Source organism: Haliotis asinina, chromosome 11 (genome assembly GCF_037392515.1).
Source record: "Haliotis asinina isolate JCU_RB_2024 chromosome 11, JCU_Hal_asi_v2, whole genome shotgun sequence".
In the NCBI taxonomy this organism is placed as follows: Eukaryota; Metazoa; Mollusca; class Gastropoda; order Lepetellida; family Haliotidae; genus Haliotis; species Haliotis asinina.
The window spans coordinates 52,763,647-52,786,219 of NC_090290.1; the positions used below are offsets into that span (position 1 = coordinate 52,763,647).

General features: G+C 45.7%; 2 protein-coding genes across 2 annotated transcripts; both read left to right on the forward strand.

The window, feature by feature from the left end:
- The first annotated feature begins 1,672 nt into the window (after positions 1-1,672).
- On the forward strand, positions 1,673-5,586 carry LOC137255531 (soluble scavenger receptor cysteine-rich domain-containing protein SSC5D-like). The gene is made up of 3 exons (XM_067792961.1): positions 1,673-1,678; positions 4,933-5,085; positions 5,200-5,586. The coding sequence occupies exons 1-3, from the start codon at positions 1,673-1,675 to the stop codon at positions 5,584-5,586; spliced, it is 546 nt and encodes a 181-aa protein (XP_067649062.1).
- Positions 5,587-10,978: 5,392 nt separating this feature from the next.
- Positions 10,979-15,918, forward strand: LOC137255532 (uncharacterized). Its single transcript, XM_067792962.1, has 3 exons — positions 10,979-12,271; positions 13,522-13,619; positions 15,756-15,918. Exons 1-3 carry the CDS (start codon positions 10,979-10,981, stop codon positions 15,916-15,918), a joined length of 1,554 nt encoding a protein of 517 aa, XP_067649063.1.
- Positions 15,919-22,573: the final 6,655 nt, after the last annotated feature.

Here is a 22,573-nt window from a genome sequence, read left to right on the forward strand (position 1 = left end):
GGAATTCGAACCTATCGCGATTCCTTCGAAGGTTACTATAGCTTTTACCACCGTCAGTTTAGTCATAGCGCTAATCACACACTTATAAAACCCTTCCACAGATAAAAGAAACCAAAGTGGCCTTTCTTAGTAAACTACAGATTGTACTTTTATTGGGTTGAGCCCCATCCAGGATTCGAATCCACACCCTCAGAGTCAGGTACATAATCACCAGCACACAAAGTCTAACGCCTAGGCCGCTCAGTTGATTACTCAGAAATATTCGTAACCTCTTCTCTCGACTATGTTTTTCATATACATATGTATATGAATAGAATAATCAGAAAGGAAGAAGTTAGAGGATACAGGTGTGGAAAGTACTTCGCCAGTTATGAAATAAAACGAATTTTGTTCTATATACTCTTAAAAATACTAGTAAGTAGGGAATCTGCATTTTTTTATTTACGATTAAAAATATTTAGGCGATTTATCCCAGTCGATCAATGTTGATATGACATTATTGAATGTTTTGAGACTGCATCACCATTTGCACTTCCTTACAGCCATAGTTATTTTGAATATAGTCGCTTTTGAAAGATGACTGGTGTATGGTATGAAATTTGCATGTAGACGATTATCATTTTAAAACAAACGCCTAGAAACAAACACTACTATCTACTGATGCAAGTTGAGTGTCAAAATCAATGTTCTGAGTGATTTCTCGACCTTTTTGAGAAACAAAACCCCGTCAAAATCAAGAATGGGACCCCATGCACGTGTATGGGGCTACTGGGTTGTGCACGTGCACATCATGCGTGTTTCGGGGTGGTAATAGAGGGAAATTGTGGTGCGTTCATAACATGTCTGTCCTTGAAACGTTTGTTAACGTTTACACTTCCTATTGAAAGTTCATTACCCCCTACTTTTTTAAGAGTATATAACGCATGCGTGAGACATCTTGCTCCGTGCTTGTATCATGTATGTATGTGCATTAAACGCCCAAAGAAACCTTACCCTCCTTCCTTAATGACGAGGTATCTCTCTTGGACGTCCACTTCTTGGCCTGTCGACGGTGACCCCGATCTGTCTGTAGCGCCGAATAAGTCTTATAACCGTGCTACGTAGACAGCCGAGGGCGTTGGCGACAACATCGTGTTTGGAACCCATCTGCACCGCCCCAATCGTCTTTCTCTCTCTTCTGCTGTTAATTGTGACATATTTCCTTTACTTGTGTATCATATTCTGCATTCTAGTTTCCCTTGATACCCTACAGTTTCATTCTACACGTGAAAGAGTTGCAAATACCCCTTGAATACTGCTACGTTTATTGATATTGCTATGTGTGAACAAAAAATGGAAAAACTGTTCACAAACAAGCAAAAAATGTTGACAAAGACAATTTCAGATGTTCCTAAACACTTTCTCGCAATACTAAAGACACGTTTTACATGTTTTCATTACTGCAACTTAGAAAGAAATGTTTTAAAAGACTAAAATCATAGGAATGATTTTGTTACAATTTTACACATTCTACAACCGTTGTTTTAATAGTGAAGAGAATGGGATTCCTTCTGAAAAACATGTATTGCATCTAAATATATATGCATTTGAGAAGGTTTGTTTTTCGTGATTGACATGTGACATTCAGCTTTTTTGCACACTGCTGCCTTCTGACATATCTTTTCAGGAATTTATGAAGGTAAGAGGGTAAAGTTTCTTTTGGGGTATGTGTGTGTGTGTGTGTGTGTGTGTGTGTGTGTGTGTGTGTGTGTGTGTGTGTGTGTCAGTGTATGTGTGTGTGTGTGTGTGCGTGCGAACACGAGTTCATACGCTATTCGTTTTTCAAATCACACCGCTAAGTGTTTGTAAGAGTAATTCTCACCAGCAGGCTAATAAATCTTGCCCGAGCGAGCTTCCTATGTTTGGGTAAATGATTTTGTAAATATTACGTCACTACGACTCAACTTATCATCACAGCTGTCGCTGTCTAGAATTTCATTCTCAAACTGTCATTCCCTAGCCGACATACCTCACAATCAAATGTAATGAAATCCAGTTGTTTCAACCAAGAACAGCTATTTCATGAGACAGCCCATGTGATATGATATGTAGCCATAATATACGGGGAATTAATGTGGGGAGTACCTCGTAATTTTAGGAAGTACGTGTTAATCAACGCACGAGATACAGGAAACACGTATCAAGCGCTGGGTGGAAAACACACTAATGATCATTATCACACTATAATTCACACTAATACCTATTTTCACACTATAATACTTTCTAATACCTATTGTCACATACACAATAATGTCCATTATTACAGACACAGTATATACACGCAGGACCATATTCTAAGTAGAAGAAGAAAGCAGAATCTCATCACTGTATAATTTGTATTGACCATAGATTTTGAACAATCTTTTGATAGAACAAACATATACTACAAACAGAATAGTACAAGAGTATGAGAACACTCTCAAATCTGATAGACATTTGTGAACTTAATCGTGGTGAGGTGATGTATTTTACAATGTTTCATTTCACTCAAACTCGACGAATATTTAATCATTTGTTTCACTGCAAGTTCTAAAATGTTGTTTAAAGTGCCTATTATGCACACAAGAAGTTACATTTACCATAGAGTATATATGATTTCACCAAGATTAAGTTTATATTTGCCTGTAAGTTTTAGGGTGTTCCCGTATTTTTTGTTTGTAATATATTTATGTGGACATAAAGTATGATAAAGTACTGTGACTATGTGTTCTTGTCCATCCAACTGTGTATGGGTAAGGATGGGATAGGCACATGAACTTGGTGCGCCTAGTGGCTGCAAGAGTTAAATGATCCCCAGGGAGCTGAGACTGAAAATAGGACATGCCGTCAAGATTGACATCCGGTGATCAAGGGGAAAAATAAAGCACGTTTGGTCAGCTGAGCTGGTTATAAGTGCTGTACAATATTTGCAATCATAATTATGTAATGGGAGGGCATCCATCATCCATAATCCATCATCCATCATCCATGCATTAATGCTAAATGATAATTAGGACTTGATGCAAATTCCCTTTCCTTCATATTTCACTATCAAAGTAAGAGAAAACTAAAAACACAGCCACAAACAGAACAAGAACAACAAATAGATTTGCTGTAACTGTTGCTGCATGTTCACATCCCGACACAACCCCACCAACGACCCAGTTCCCGACACAACCCCACCAACGACCTAGTTCCCGACACAACCACACCAACTAACCAGTTCTCGAAACTACCACACCAACGACCCAGTTCCCGACACAATCACACCAACTAATCAGTTCCCGACACAACCACACCAACGACCCAGTTCCCGAAACAACCACACAACACCAACCCACCACCTCCTGACACTACCACACAACACCAAACCACCACCTCCTGACACTACCACATCACATCAACCCAACAGTTCCTGGCACTATCACACCACACCAGCCCACCGCCTCCTGACACTACCACACCACACCAACCCACCACCTCCTGACACTACCACACCACACCAACCCACCACCTCCTGACACTACCACACCACACCAGCCAACCACCTCCTGACACTGCCACACCACACCAACCCATCAGCTCCTGGCACTACCACACCACACGAACACACCACCTCCCGACACTGCCACACCACACCAGCCCACCACCTCCTGACACTGCCACATCACACCAGCCCACCATCACCTGGCACTACCACACGACACTAGCCCACTACCTCCTTACAGTACCACATCACACCAGCCCACCAGCTCCCGGCACTACCACACCACACCAGCCCACCACCTCATGACACCACCACACCAACTCACCACCTCCCGACACTACCACACCACACCACACCAGCCCATCAGCTCCTGACACTACCACACCACACCAGCCCACCAGCTCCTGACACCACCACACCAACTCACCACCTCTCGGCACTACCACACCACACCACACCAGCCCATCAGCTCCTGACACTACCACACCACACCAGCCCACCAGCTCCCGGCACTACCACACCACACCAGCCCACCAGCTCCTGACACCACCACACCAACTCACCACCTCCCGGCACTACCACACCACACCAGCCCACCACTTCCTGACACCACCACACCAACTCACCACCTCCCGGCACTACCACACCACACCAGCCCACCACTTCCTGACACCACCACACCAACTCACCACCTCCCGACACTACCACACCACGCCACACCAGCCCATCAGCTCCTGACACCACCACACCACAACAGCCCACCAGCTCCCGGCACTACCACACCACATCAGCCCACCAGCTCCTGACACCACCACACCAACTCACCACCTCCCGGCACTACCACACCACACCAGCCCACTAGCTCCTGACACCACCACACCAACTCACCACCACCTGGCACTACCACACCACACCAGCCCACTAGCTCCTGACACCAACACACCACACCAACTCACCACCTCCTGACACTACCACACCACACCAGCCCACCACCTCCTGACACTACCACACCACACCAACCCACAACCTCCTCACACTGCCACATCACATCAACCCAACAGTTCCCGGCACTATCACACCACACCAGCCCACCGCCTCCTGACACTACCACACCACACCAACTCATCACCTCCTGACACTACCACACCACATCAGCCCACCACCTCCCGACACTGCCACACCACACCAACCCATCAGCTCCTGGCACTACCACACCACACCAACCCACCACCTCCTGACACTGCCACACCACACCAGCCCACCACCTCCTGACACTGCCACATCACACCAGCCCACCAGCTCCCGGCACTACCACACCACACCAGCCCACCACCTTCTGACACCACCACACCAACTCACCACCTCCCGACACTACCACACCACACCACACAAGCCCATCAGCTCCTGACACTACCACACCACACCAGCCCACCAGCTCCTGGCACTACCACACCACACCAGCCCACCACCTCCTGACACTGCCACACCACACCAGCCCACCACCTCCTGACACTGCCACATCACACCAGCCCACCAGCACCTGGCACTACCACACGACACTAGCCCACTACCTCCTTACAGTACCACATCACACCAGCCCACCAGCTCCCGGCACTACCACACCACACCAACTCACCACCTCCCGACACTACCACACCACACCACACCAGCCCATCAGCTCCTGACACTACCAGACCACACCAGCCCACCAGCTCCTGACACCACCACATCAACTCACCACCTCCCGGCACTACCACACCACACCACACCAGCCCATCAGCTCCCGACACTACCACACCACACCAGCCCATCAGCTCCTGACACTACCACACCACACCAACTCACCACCTCCCGACACTACCACACCACACCAGCCCACCACTTCTTCACACCACCAGACCAACTCACCACCACCTGGCACTACCACACCACGCCACACCAGCCCATCAGCTCCTGACACCACCACACCACACCAGCCCACCAGCTCCCGGCACTACCACACCACATCAGCCCACCAGCTCCGGACACCACCACACCAACTCACCACCTCCCGACACTACCACACCACACCAGCCCACTAGCTCTTGACACCACCACACCAACTCACCACCTCCCGGCACTACCACACCACAGCAGCCCACTAGCTCCTGACACCACCACACCAACTCACCACCTCCTGGCACTACCACACCACACCAGCCCACTAGCTCCTGACACCACCACACCACACCAACTCACCACCTCCTGACACTACCACACCACACCAGCCCACCACCTCCTGACACTACCACACCACACCAACCCACCACCTCCTCACACTGCCACATCACATCAACCCAATAGTTCCCGGCACTATCACACCACACCAGCCCACCGCCTCCTGACACTACCACACCACACCAACTCACCACCTCCTGACACTACCACACCACACCAGCCCACCACCTCCTGACACTGCCACACCACACCAACCCATCAGCTCCTGGCACTACCACACCACACCAACCCACCACCTCCTGACACTGCCACACCACACCAGCCCACCACCTCCTGACACTGCCACACCACACCAGCCCACCACCTTCTGACACCACCACACCAGCCCACCAGCTCCCGGCACTACCACACCACACCAGCCCACCAGCTCCTGACACCACCACACCAACTCACCACCTCCCGGCACTACCACACCACACCAGCCCACCAGCTCCTGACACCACCACACCAACTCACCACCTCCCGACACTACCACACCACACCAGCCCAATAGCTCCTGACACCACCACACCAACTCACCACCTCCCGGCACTACCACACCACACCAGCCCACAACTTCCTGACACTACCACACCAACTCACCACCTCCCGGCACTACCACACCACACCAGCCCACTAGCTCCTGACACCACCACACCAACTCACCACCTCCTGGCACTACCACACCACACCTGCCCACCACTTCCTGACACCACCACACCAACTCACCACCTCCCGACACTACCACACCACACCACACCAGCCCATCAGCTCCTGACACCACCACACCACAACAGCCCACCACCTCCCGGCACTACCACACCAACCAGCCCACCAGCTCCTGACACCACCACACCAACTCACCACCTCCCGACACTACCACACCACACCAGCCAACCACTTCCTGACACCACCACACCAACTCACCACCTCCCGGCACTACCACACCACACCAGCCCACCACTTCCTGACACCACCACACCAACTCACCACCTCCCGACACTACCACACCACGCCACACCAGCCCATCAGCTCCTGACACCACCACACCACAACAGCCCACCAGCTCCCGGCACTACCACACCACATCAGCCCACCAGCTCCTGACACCACCACACCAACTCACCACCTCCCGGCACTACCACACCACACCAGCCCACTAGCTCCTGACACCACCACACCAACTCACCACCACCTGGCACTACCACACCACACCAGCCCACTAGCTCCTGACACCAACACACCACACCAACTCACCACCTCCTGACACTACCACACCACACCAGCCCACCACCTCCTGACACTACCACACCACACCAACCCACCACCTCCTCACACTGCCACATCACATCAACCCAACAGTTCCCGGCACTATCACACCACACCAGCCCACCGCCTCTTGACACTACCACACCACACCAACTCATCACCTCCTGACACTACCACACCACATCAGCCCACCACCTCCCGACACTGCCACACCACACCAACCCATCAGCTCCTGGCACTACCACACCACACCAACCCACCACCTCCTGACACTGCCACACCACACCAGCCCACCACCTCCTGACACTGCCACATCACACCAGCCCACCAGCTCCCGGCACTACCACACCACACCAGCCCACCACCTTCTGACACCACCACACCAACTCACCACCTCCCGACACTACCACACCACACCACACAAGCCCATCAGCTCCTGACACTACCACACCACACCAGCCCACCAGCTCCTGGCACTACCACACCACACCAGCCCACCACCTCCTGACACTGTCACACCACACCAGCCCACCACCTCCTGACACTGCCACATCACACCAGCCCACCAGCACCTGGCACCACCACACGACACTAGCCCACTACCTCCTTACAGTACCACATCACACCAGCCCACCAGCTCCCGGCACTACCACACCACCCCAACTCACCACCTCCCGACACTACCACACCACACCACACCAGCCCATCAGCTCCTGACACTACCAGACCACACCAGCCCACCAGCTCCTGACACCACCACATCAACTCACCACCTCCCGGCACTACCACACCACACCACACCAGCCCATCAGCTCCGGACACTACCACACCACACCAGCCCATCAGCTCCTGACACTACCACACCACACCAACTCACCACCTCCCGACACTACCACACCACACCAGCCCACCACTTCTTCACTCCACCAGACCAACTCACCACCTCCCGACACTACCACACCACGCCACACCAGCCCATCAGCTCCTGACACCACCACACCACACCAGCCCACCAGCTCCCGGCACTACCACACCACACCAGCCCACCAGCTCCTGACACCACCACACCAACTCACCACCTCCCGACACTACCACACCACACCAGCCCACTAGCTCTTGACACCACCACACCAACTCACCACCTCCCGGCACTACCACACCACAGCAGCCCACTAGCTCCTGACACCACCACACCAACTCACCACCTCCTGGCACTACCACACCATACCAGCCCACTAGCTCCTGACACCACCACACCACACCAACTCACCACCTCCTGACACTACCACACCACACCAGCCCACCACCTCCTGACACTACCACACCACACCAACCCATCACCTCCTCACACTGCCACATCACATCAACCCAATAGTTCCCGGCACTATCACACCACACCAGCCCACCGCCTCCTGACACTGCCACACCACACCAACCCATCAGCTCCTGGCACTACCACACCACACCAACCCACCACCTCCTGACACTGCCACACCACACCAGCCCACCACCTCCTGACACTGCCACATCACACCAGCCCACCAGCTCCCGGCACTACCACACCACACCAGCCCACCACCTTCTGACACCACCACACCAACTCACCACCTCCCGACACTACCACACCACACCACACAAGCCCATCAGCTCCTGACACTACCACACCACACCACACCAACCCACCACCTCCTGACACTGCCACACCACACCAGCCCACCACCTCCTGACACTGCCACACCACACCAGCCCACCACCTTCTGACACCACCACACCAGCCCACCAGCTCCCGGCACTACCACACCACACCAGCCCACCAGCTCCTGACACCACCACACCAACTCACCACCTCCCGGCACTACCACACCACACCAGCCCACCAGCTCCTGACACCACCACACCAACTCACCACCTCCCGACACTACCACACCACACCAGCCCAATAGCTCCTGACACCACCACACCAACTCACCACCTCCCGGCACTACCACACCACACCAGCCCACAACTTCCTGACACTACCACACCAACTCACCACCTCCCGGCACTACCACACCACACCAGCCCACTAGCTCCTGACACCACCACACCAACTCACCACCTCCTGGCACTACCACACCACACCTGCCCACCACTTCCTGACACCACCACACCAACTCACCACCTCCCGACACTACCACACCACACCACACCAGCCCATCAGCTCCTGACACCACCACACCACAACAGCCCACCACCTCCCGGCACTACCACACCAACCAGCCCACTAGCTCCTGACACCACCACACCAACTCACCACCTCCCGACACTACCACACCACACCAGCCAACCACTTCCTGACACCACCACACCAACTCACCACCTCCCGGCACTACTACACCACAGCAGCCCACCAGATCCCGGCACTACCACACGACACTAGCCCACTAGCTCCTGACACCACCACACCACACCAACTCACCACCTCCTGACACTACCACACCACACCAGCCCACCACCTCCTGACACTACCACACCACACCAACCCACCACCTCCTCACACTGCCACATCACATCAACCCAACAGTTCCCGGCACTATCACACCACACCAGCCCACCGCCTCCTGACACTACCACACCACACCAACTCACCACCTCCTGACACTACCACACCACACCAGCCCACCACCTCCTGACACTGCCACACCACACCAACCCATCAGCTCCTGGCACTACCACACCACACCAACCCACCACCTCCTGACACTGCCACACCACACCAGCCCACCACCTCCTGACACTGCCACACCACACCAGCCCACCACCTTCTGACACCACCACACCAGCCCACCAGCTCCCGGCACTACCACACCACACCAGCCCACCAGCTCCTGACACCACCACACCAACTCACCACCTCCCGGCACTACCACACCACACCAGCCCACCAGCTCCTGACACCACCACACCAACTCACCACCTCCCGACACTACCACACCACACCAGCCCAATAGCTCCTGACACCACCACACCAACTCACCACCTCCCGGCACTACCACACCACACCAGCCCACAACTTCCTGACACCACCACACCAACTCACCACCTCCCGGCACTACCACACCACACCAGCCCACTAGCTCCTGACACCACCACACCAACTCACCACCTCCTGGCACTACCACACCACACCTGCCCACCACTTCCTGACACCACCACACCAACTCACCACCTCCCGACACTACCACACCACACCACACCAGCCCATCAGCTCCTGACACCACCACACCACAACAGCCCACCACCTCCCGGCACTACCACACCAACCAGCCCACTAGCTCCTGACACCACCACACCAACTCACCACCTCCCGACACTACCACACCACACCAGCCAACCACTTCCTGACACCACCACACCAACTCACCACCTCCCGGCACTACTACACCACAGCAGCCCACCAGATCCCGGCACTACCACACGACACTAGCCCACTACCTCCTGACACTACCACACCACATCAGTCCACCACCTCCTGGCACTACCACATCACACCAACACACCAGCTCCCGGCACTACCATATCACACCGACCCACCATCTCCCGACACCACTTTAGATGTTTTAAATTAAATGTTGTGAATCAGTTCCACTAGAAATACATGCTTCGAAGTTAAAAGAGGAAAAAATGAATAAATGTTCAACATATCCAATTATCGAACAGATGTTTGCTGAAATATATTACTGTGTTATGCGTGTTATGTTCGTTAAGAATATTACAATGTTTCAGTGCCACTTACTCGGAGGACGCCCGTGGTGACACTGCTCAAGCCTATCACTGGGCAGTTATGGATTCCAACAGAACTGGACCTGCCATTCGTTAGTTCCATCTACTACCATCTTCAAGTTAAGGTAACGCCTCTTCACGTCCCTGTTACTTTCCTCGAGCCTGGAGAGACGACAGCACACCAATATGGACAACACATCAACCTCGAGCTTCAATGTCTCTGACTTATTACCTCATCAAGAAACAGACATGGAATGCAACATGTCGACTGGATGCGACGTCCATGACGCTAACCAAACTGACCATCTGTTTGACAGAATACTGCAGATAACAGAAATCATTTTCACCTGCTTTGATATTCTGAACGTACTTGGTAACGTTGTCTTGATGTTGCTGATCTACAAGGCTTCTCCAAAGATGGAAGCTTCGGGGCGCCCTCTCATGAACCAGGCCGTGGCTGACGCAGGAAATGGACTGTCCTGGCTTATTTTGTATGGGGTCATGTACACCAATCCACACAGAGATATTCTGCAGACGGCCCTCCTTGTTCAGAGGGTTGTCATGAGTATCCTGTATTGTGAGTCTGGACTGTCACTGGCCATGACACTCTTTGCCCTTCATATTGCCATCTGCAATCCTGTTTCCTACAAGATCTACCTGGAACACAAACATATCACTATGTTCATTGCAGTATCCTGGCTCGTGGTCATTAGCACCTGGAATCTGGCATTTGCAGCGGACAACTACTTCATCCTGGAACGTTATTCTATCACGGTTACGCTGAATGTTACTAAACATAATATCTGGTTTGCAGCCCTTACTATGATCATGGATGTCATTCTGCCTTTTGTCACGATCAGCATCTCCTACACAAGGATATGTCTGTTTATGCGCAAGGAAGAGAACTCTTCTATCACATCAGCCGTCACTACCATGCGCTATGTCCGTCAAGCAAAAGGCATTCTTCTCGTTTCTATCACCTATATTCTAACATCTGTACCTCTGTACATTTGGTCGGACTTATGGAATGTGTATATGGAATGTGAGAATGACATTCGTTTCTTCCTTATTGGAGCAAGCTTGGCCTTCCTGAACTATGTGTACCTTGTTTTCAAGTTACCCCTGTTTCTGTTGGGCTTCAAATCCTATCGTCAAGTGGCCTCCCGAATTTTTTGTCAACATCTTGCATCGAGATCTATGTCCTCTGGCAACGAAGGCACATTGCCTCAAAGTAAATACAATCTTCCAACAAAAGTCAATCACAGGCCTGATGACGGTGGTTTCCACCAAGCTGCAGAGGATGCCAGATCTACCCCGATACAGGTGGATGAGCCAATCGAGATAAAGGGGAATATTGGAAGAGTTAACCATGCCTTTACCAACACCTGCTCTGTGAACCGTGACGGCATGGAGTCAACAAACAGTACAGACAATGACGTCACCTCCTGCACAAACGATGACGTCATCAGTAGCAGACCGGTAAGTATTAGACAAGAATTAACACTTTTTTCACAAAATGACCACGCCCCCGAATCACTTGATTTGTCTTACAGAAACTCATTCCCAAAGTGTAACGACAATGTACTGCCTCTCGCCGACATCATGTTGTTTGTGTCAGACGATATGGATCATCCCCCTGCATGCCGAGTTTTTCTTCTGAAGAGAGAGTACCATATGACACCTGTCTATGACATCAAAGGTCGAAGTGCCAACCAATGGCGTCATAGATACCGTGTGAGTTATCCAACGAAACAAATACACTCATGAATATTATAAACTCAGTGAACAAGTTTCGCGGCATACGTACCTGTGTCTCTTACTAATGCTACACCGTGGGATCGTTCATGATTTCGGGCTGCGTGGATGGATGTTTACTTGAACACAAACAAGTATTGTTCGTATTGTACTAGTATATGAAATACGGCTAATGCATAACACGCTTTGATATTTACAATTGAATATTGAAGACACAAGTCTAAAAATAATACATGGAGAAAGTAAAAGAATGCAAACAATTTGGACGGATTATTGCTTGTAAAAGCAATAATTTGCAAGACTGAGAGTAACTCACTTTTTCTTTTCGGATGCATTTTTAATTTGAGTTTTTCCCTTTTTTGCTCATAGATCAGATATTCTGTTCGATGATTAAACATATGACATTAGGTGGGTTATTATTTCTCCCCTTGAAACCAAAACTGATATTTCTTGATGTTAAATCAATGCATGCTTGATCCAAACTTAATAATCAAATCTTTCCATACTTCGTTTGAGTGAAGTCAGTCACATAACACATATACACATATAACACTCTCAGGCACCTGTTTACAAAATTTGGACACACGTGATTCAACGTATCTAATCTTAAAATATCCTGAGAAATAATTTTAAATTAACGTTTAATATTTAATTTAATAATTACTGTTTTCCCATTTGTTCTGTTGGAAGCTCCTGTCCAAAATTTCTTCCCATTTTAATTGGCCATTTGTTTTATTAGACCAGAATTGGCATAGTACTTCATAAAAATGTTTCCTATTAGCTATATTGGAAATATTAAAGGATAACATAGGGCTGCCAAGTACGTTTCCACATGTTTAAAAGTGAAAAAAATCTTGTTTCAGTATTCAAAGATTTCTCTTTTAAGACCTTGTTATGTACGAAAATAACATCCATATCATATGTACAGTTCAATTCTTTTAATTCTACCAATTTTATTCCCTATCTGTTTCCAGATATCTGTTACAGACCGTTCCACCACTAAATATTGTTACTGTGTCATAGATATTGATTTAGGACCTCTGTACTATGAGTCTCGTTCTAATAGTAAATTGTAAGATAGTCACACCATGCCCCCACAACCTCCCTCCAGAATCTATTTGAAATAATGGGTAGAATATATATGCAAATATAAACATCACGAGTCTCTGAATATCTGAAATACATAATGGAACATTTTTGTCTACGTAGAAATGTTTCAATGTTTACTAATGGGATACTGAAACCTCCATATTCAGCAGTGGTGGTAGGATCATCCGTTTATCCTACTTACACATGTAAATAGAATCAAAGCATTTCTGTATCAGATTTTCTTTATCTTACTTACACATGTAAATAGAATCAAAGATGTCTTTATCCTACTTACACATGTAAATAGAATCACAGCATTTCTTTATCAGCATTTCTTTATCCTACTTACACATGTAAATAGAATCAAAGCATTTCTTTATCCTACTTACACATGTAAATAAAATCAAAGCATGTCTTTATCCTACTTATACATGTAAATAGAATCAAAGCATTTCTTTATCCTACTTACTCATGTAAATAGAATCATAGCATTTCTTCATCCTACCTGTGCATTGAATAGAATCATAGCACTTCTTTATCCTACTTATACATGTAAATAGAATCAAAGCATTTCTTCATCCTACTTACTCATGTAAATAGAATCATAGCATTTCTTCATCCTACCTGTGCATTGAATAGAATCATAGCACTTCTTTATCCTACTTATACATGTAAATAGAATCAAAGCATTTCTTTATCCTACTTACTCATGTAAATAGAATCATAGCATTTCTTCATCCTACCTATGCATTGAATAGAATCATAGCATTTCTTTATCCTACTTATATATGTAAATAGAATCAAAGCATTTCTTTATCCTACTTATACATGTAAATAGAATCAAAACAATTCTTTATCCTACTTACAATGTAAATGGAATCAAAGCATTTCTTCATCCTACTTATACATGTAAATAGAAGCATAGCATTTGTTTATCTGCTTATACATGTATAGAATCAAATCATTTCTTCACCCTAATACATGTAAATAGAATCAAAGCATTTATTCTGAAAAGGCGTAATCCTATGATGTAAAAGAAATATAGACGAGAAGAGATGGTTTAATTTTGACAGTAATAAGGCTTTCAACACAACCTGTCTTCCTTAGGTATCAACGATCTGGATTCCTGAACTTTCATCTAGCTCTCTTGCAAGTTTCCCAAGCTTGTCAGAATAATTAATCTCTACCACATATTCTAAAACAACATCAAATTTGATACCTGACACATTAAACTGCGATTGTGACCAATTTATACTATAGTCCTTGCAAAGCTTTATTTGGCCTATTTCCTTTTGATCCTATTAGTTTAGTCTTTTCAGCATTAACCTGCGAAAAAACCTTTAAGACAGTAGGAACTGCACTTATACCTTCTACCAGTACCATCTAATGTTAATGAAGTCTTATCTGAGAAACTTAGCTAAATGCTTTCAGTATTTCTCATCTTAATACCTTCTGACATCCTATCTTTCCTTAAAATAATTGTTACGGTTTCTATACATAGGATGAATATAAAATTTTATATGGCGATATCCTCTATGCATCCTTTGGTAATCTTGAAAAGAGAGCTTCCAAAACCATTTACAAGAACACATGATTCTATGTCATGTAGCAGAATGTAAATCCATTTTCGGAAACATGGTCCATAATTAAAGAAAGTATGCTCAGTAATAATAAAACTACTAAGAAATATGTCAAGAGCCTTTTCAAAATCAGATAATAACAGCAATCCAGGGATCTGAAATGTTCATGACTATAGCCATGAAAGTCGATTTTCTTTTAAAAAAAGGACAATCCTTGAATGTTTTGGTTTTGTTATTCTTTTGCTTTTGTTTTTATATATATATTTCTTCTGCTAAACGCTTTTGATTCTTTTTAACAACGCTAAATGTCTCATTCTAAACTAGTGACAATCTGTGGATAGCGTTCTGGTTTTACTTGCTTCATGTATGCCTGTGTTAAAGCTTGAATGGCGTAAGATATGTCTCGGGTTGTATTGTAATGACACGGTGGTAAACAGAACTCGTTCTCTCCTTCTTTTATTCCCTTTCCTGTTCAGGACAAGAGTAGCTTTATGTGTGTATGCTATATCCGACCAAATCCCTGTTCTTGTTTCTTCCAGTTCTCCCACCCGTCCACCTCCCTTGATGATTCTAGATAATGCTGCAACCGGCCTCAAACAGGTACTTTCTCCCACCCGTCCGCCTCCTTTGGTGATTCTGGAGAGTGCTGCAGTGCAGCCGGCCTCAAACATGGACCATCTCCCACCCGTCCGCCTCCCCTGATGATTCTGGATAGTGCTGCAACCTGCCTCAAACATGGACCATCTCCCACCCGTCCGCCTCCCCTGATGATTCTGGATAATGCAGCAACGAGCCTCACACATGGAACATTTGCGCTGGCTCTGATTTCTGGACATATGTATTCTGCTCATTACGTCAGGAAAACAGATGAAGTCTGCATACAAACACATGGAAGGATGGAGGACTATGCTCTGCTGAACTGCAGTCTCAGATTTTAGACACTTTTAGTTCAAACCCTACTTGCTATATGTGTTGCGGAGGAGGTAAGAGGTGACCTCTTAGACTAATGACCAACATTTTCTGCATCCTATTAATCTAATTCTAAACCTTGAATGACACATTTCAGACAGACAGACAGACAAGTATATTCAGTAAAAGGCCAGAAGGACCATCATACAGTCATTTGCATATGGTGTTGGATTTAGTGCACATACTGTTTAAAAGGAGCATTTCTAGTGCGCTGAAGTACATGGTACAGAAACATACTAGCATCTTTTATATCATAGTCATTACTTGTTTTCATAACATTAATAAAATTGGCATTTGGATCAAAATCAGTCAAATATTTCTGAATATATCTTAATCCTAAATCCGAAAAACGTTCACACTTCAGGAATACAAGAAATTCATCTTCAATAATATTATTTTTGTCATTCAATTTACAAAATAAACATAAACTCTCATTGTAATTAACTTTATTGTATCTTCCAGTTTCAACTGCTAAATTAGAATTACCACATCTAAATCTCGACAATGCAGATTCCAATGTAAAGGAATATCAGAATTTAAATATCTTTGCACATGTAAGGGTGTCTTGAATTGGGAGTAATAAAAACATTTATTAGAGTTTTGGACTGAACATTGTTCAAGATTATCTGAAAGTCTCTGCTTAAACAAGAATATGAAGTAATCAACATTGCCAGCATCCTGACTGATCCATGCATAGCCAAAGTCATACTAAAATAAAATATGTCTGACGCAAGTTGCCCAAGTATTTCGGCCAACTTCATCTAAGGACTTGAGCGTGACATAACAATGTTTTGGCAGTCTGTTATAAGGCATATATAATAGGCGACACCAGTATTTAATCACTTTGGTCATGTAAGTAAATTGTAGAGGTAGTCTGCTACAATCACCAAGAGCCATGTTATTACAGGTAGATTTACCAGCTTTCAAGAATATGTACAAAATTTTATCTGAACAGACTCAGTGATGTTACGGTTGTTAGTACCCCAAATCTCAGATCCATAGCACAAAATAGGTGAAACCATATAGTCAAAATTCTTAAACATGTCTTTACAATTTAGTCTTCCATTTCTAAAAACAAGAAATGCTTGTTTTGTTGTTGTACAGAAACATCATCAGCAAACATAAGTGAATACAAATTGTTAAAATCAGATACCGCCTTCCTGTTCCTTTAAGGAAAACAACTTATTTATAAATATGATAAACAGCTGTGACATGTAAAACACTTGGATAAGCCCTATGAGGTTCTAACACAAGCAGATAAACTGCTGTACATTAATGATGATATTATATTTTAAAAAATACCAGAAATACCAACTTCAGCTAAAGAATGCAAGAGCACATCATGTCGTATTGTGTCAAAAGTCTTTGAGAAATCAATGGAAGGGCAATAAAATCTACTTCTCTTTTTACAAGAATATTTATGAGCTAAAGTCTGAAGAGAGAAAATGTGATCAATTGTGGAGTACCCTGCCCTGAAGCCTGCTTGGGACTCATTAATAATTTCATGTGCATCGCACCAAGATTTTAAGCGCTCATTCAAAATAGGAACATGTTTTACAAATAGAATCAATAAGAGATGCACCCCTATAATTATTTGGATTACTCTTTCAGCCTGATTTGAACATAGAACATATAATACTTTTGCCCCAAACACAACGAAAATAACCATTATCAAATATCTGATTAAAAAGTACTGTAAGAAAAGGTACAATAGAGGCACTAGATGCCTTAAGAAATTCATTAGCTATACCGTCAGGTCCAGGGAACTTATTGTTGGGAGAGTGTGAAATATGAAACAAAACTTCCTGCTCACTAATAGCAGCGTTACGTATTGAGACATCAGTAGCATTTACAACATGTGGTAAAAGAAAAGGTGGAACAACAGGTTGGTCAACACAAAGTAATGATAGAAAGTGATCAAACCACTGATTGCACCTATACAACATCTGAAACTCCAGCCATCTCCCCACCACACCACGCCCGAATCTCAGACTATACCCATCACATTCTCCAATCTCCCACACAACACCTGAATCTCAGACTATACCCTTCACATCTTCCAGCCTCTCACGCTCAGTTTCAGGTTATACCCGCCTGAATCTCTGGCTATACCAACCACCGCATCGACTGAATCTCAGACTATAACCACCAACACAATACAACAATCTCAGAATTTAACCGCCAACAGAACACCTCAATCTCCGGCTATAACCGCCAACGCAACACCTCAACCTCAGAATCTACCCGCCAACACAACAGCTGAAACTTCATTCTCCATACTGCAACACAACACTACAATTTCAGGCTGTAGCCGCCAACACAACACATTAAACTCTCGCCTCCATACTTCAACAGAACACTTCAATCTCAGGCACACTTCAGTCAAAACCTATACCCGCCCACAAACAGCATATCTTTGATGACTCTATCCGATGGCTCGTTGTTTCCATCACTTTCTTCACATTACCCGACTTTTGACCCAGAACATGTCTGAAAAGATAAAATGATACAACTTCTCTGGAATAAGTCTATGTGCAGCCTGAACGAAAATCTGTAAAGAAGAATACGTCACTAAACACCTGGAAATCCAGCCACCCCACAGCAACTGAATCTTCAGACTCCATCCTCCAACACAGCACCTGGAAATACAGGTACCTCAAACTGACATAGCAACTGAATCTTCAGACTCCATCCTCCAACATTGCACCTGGAAATACAGGTACCTCACACTGACATAGTAACTGAATCTTCAGACTCCATCCTCCAACATTGCAACTGGAAATACAGGTACCTCATACTGACATAGCAACTGAATCTTCAGACTCCATCCTCCAACACAACACCTGGAAGTACAGGTACCTCACACTGACATAGCAACTGAATCTTCAGACCCCATCCTTCAACACAACACCTGGAAATACAGGTACCTCATACTGACATAGCACCTGAATCTTCAGACTCCATCCTCCAACATTGCACCTGGAAATACAGGTACCTCATACTGACATAGCAACTGAATCTTCAGACCTCATCCTTCAACACAGCACCTGGAAATACAGGTACCTCATACTGACATAGCACCTGAATCTTCAGACTCCATCCTCCAACACAGCACCTGGAAATGCAGGTACCTCACACTGACATAGCAACTGAATCTTCAGACGCCATCCTCCAACATTGCACCTGGAAATACAGGAACCTCATACTGACATAGCACCTGAATCTTCAGACTCCATCCTCCAACATTGCAACTGGAAATACAGGTACCTCACACTGACATAGCACCTGAATCTTCAGACTCCATCCTCCAACATTGCACCTGGAAATACAGGTACCTCACACTGACATAGCAACTGAATCTTCAGACTCCATCCTCCAACATTGCACCTGGAAATACAGGAACCTCATACTGACATAGCACCTGAATCTTCAGACTCCATCCTCCAACATTGCAACTGGAAATACAGGTACCTCACACTGACATAGCACCTGAATCTTCAGACTCCATCCTCCAACACTGCACCTGGAAATACAGGTACCTCACACTGACATAGCAACTGAATCTTCAGACTCCATCCTCCAACATTGCACCTGGAAATACAGGAACCTCATACTGACATAGCAACTGAATCTTCAGACTCCATCCTTCAACACAACACCTGGAAATACAGGTACCTCACACTGACATAGCACCTGAATCTTCAGACTCCATCCTCCAACACTGCACCTGGAAATACAGGTACCTCACACTGACATAGCAACTGAATCGTCAGACTCCATCCTCCAACATTGCACCTGGAAATACAGGAACCTCATACTGACATAGCACCTGAATCTTCAGACTCCATCCTCCAACACAACACCTGGAAATACAGGTACCTCACACTGACATAGCACCTGAATCTTCAGACTCCATCCTCCAACACTGCACCTGGAAATACAGGTACCTCACACTGACATAGCAACTGAATCTTCAGACTCCATCCTCCAACACAGCACCTGGAAATGCAGGTACCTCACAATGACATAGCACCTGAATCTTCAGACCCCATCCTCCAACATTGCAACTGGAAATACAGGTACCTCATACTGACATAGCAACTGAATCTTCAGACTCCATCCTCCAACATTGCACCTGGAAGTACAGGTACCTCACACTGACATAGCACCTGAATCTTCAGACTCCATCCTTCAACACAACTCCTGGAAATACAGGTACCTCATACTGACATAGCACCTGAATCTTCAGACTCCATCCTCCAACATTGCAACTGGAAATACAGGTACCTCATACTGACATAGCACCTGAATCTTCAGACTCCATCCTCCAACACAGCACCTGGAAATACAGGTACCTCACACTGACATAGCACCTGAATCTTCAGACCCCATCCTTCAACGCAACACCTAACACCCCAACCCCCATCCCACACTCATTCGAATTCAGCCGAATGAAATTAACTCCAATCCTTAGATCCACGGGTTTAAATGTCCACGTTATGTTTCGTTTTGTGTTTGTTTGTTGGTTGTTGTTTTGTTTCGTTTTTTTGTTTTGTTGTTGGTGTTGTTTGCATTCACCACAGCGCACCTTTCACAGCCAGACATCACAACAGGACTCTGTCAGTTTGTGTATGCAGGCCAATGTCTTGTTCTCTTTGCTCGACAAGCAATTCATCGTCTAAACTGTCGACGGTTTTGCTCAGTTATATATAGACTGAATTTCCTTAACAGCGTATTGCACTGGGTATGGACCTATGGTGAGCTGAGTCTCATAATATCTTGTTGTCAATCAAGAGGTTACACGCAGCTGAATGTCATCCATAGCTCTGTAATTAACCCATGAAACCAATAAACTGGTCAGCATGATCTGCATTGCATTGTTTTGTTTTCAGGACAAAAATTATATAGTCTAGGTATCCTCTGTCAGGTTGAAACTATATTATTTATCAATGACGTGATACTGATATCTGTAGCCAAATTAATTTATTGTGAGACAAACACACAAAAAGATAACATTATACAATCAACAGCTATAACATAACATTCACTAGTTGTTACAATTAACCTCAAAGTGATTTTTGAACAGAGCGGCAGTGCAGGCAGTGCATTACCTTATCCAGTTCTACGATGACACAAGAAGTACACAATGAAGAGGCAGATACCCATGGTAGTACAATTACAACGGCAGTACACAATAGAGTGAGTGAGTTCAGTTTTACGCCACACTCAGCAGTATTGCAGGGGTCTCTAAATAATCCTGGCTCCACCAAACAAGTCCAGTGATCAACAGAATGAGTACCGATCTGCCTAACTGGGAACCGATGACATATGTCAACCACGTCAGCGAGCCTGACCACCAGATCCAGTACGTCGCCTCTTTTGACAAGCATAGTAGCCTTTAGTTTCAAGCATGAGTTAATGAAGGGCTATTCTACCCCGGATCTTCTCTCACAATAGACAGGCAAGTATTCAGTTGTGGTACAATTTCAATGGCAGGTTACAATAGAGAGGCATATATCCGGTGGTGCAACAACTGCAACTGCATACACAATCGAGACGCACTTCTATAGTGCCATTGCAATTGTACTACTACCTGATCTCGCCCTCGTACTGCCACAAAATTAAGAAAATTATTCGCTTTAATACTTTTTGTCTAGAAGAAGACATAAGATATCTGGAAAAATAACTTGATTATGGAAATCTGACTTAGGTTATATTAAACAATGCTTTAAATATTGTATCAAATATCAGAAAATCAGATGCGTCAACATCGTACACAACTTAAGAAAGAATATTGCTTTGAATATGTAAACAATATTTTCTTTTAAGCAATGGCTGTGAGTCTGTAAATGTGTTGTTGATCATATTTTGATCATTTGTTGATTACACAACATGTCTAGGATTGAAAGAGTTCCTGACATACGGCACACATGAAGAAGACATAAAATTTCAGACCATTTGAAATTATATATTAGGCATTTGTCGATTACATCACAAGTTAATGCCCCAGGAAGTGCGGTATTGATGTAAAGATAATTAATGCTGGACTAGGTAAAATTATTGCTACTAAGGAGCGAATTTGAGGAATATAAAAGTAGCAAATTGATTCAAAAGTTAACGTATTTGATATATGTTTCATTTTCATTGTATTGTACTATTGTATTTTTTAAAAGTGTTTCAAGCATGTTTAATTCAGATAACACAGTTGTTTGAAACAAAATAAACATTACGAGAAGAGATATCCATTTCATAAACGACACTGAGACAGAATATGCATGTGTGACGTATCTGATAGACATCTCACATCTATTAATAAAACACAGACTGAATGCATTAGAGACTTTTTATGTCTACCAATCTTGAATTGTACACCATATACTGATATAGG

Excerpts from the sequence above, each read along its gene's own strand:
- LOC137255531 (XM_067792961.1), top strand. Across the intron at positions 5,086-5,199 it reads TAGCCCACTACCTCCTTACA|ACCACACCAGCCCACCAGCT; the intron begins GTACCACATCAC and ends TGACACTACCAG.
- LOC137255532 (XM_067792962.1), top strand. The coding sequence starts at position 10,979 with ATGGACAACACATCAACCTCGAGCTTCAATGTCTCTGACTTATTACCT. Across the intron at positions 12,272-13,521 it reads ACGTCATCAGTAGCAGACCG|ATATCTGTTACAGACCGTTC; the intron begins GTAAGTATTAGA and ends ATCTGTTTCCAG. Across the intron at positions 13,620-15,755 it reads TCTCGTTCTAATAGTAAATT|TTCTCCCACCCGTCCACCTC; the intron begins GTAAGATAGTCA and ends TGTTTCTTCCAG.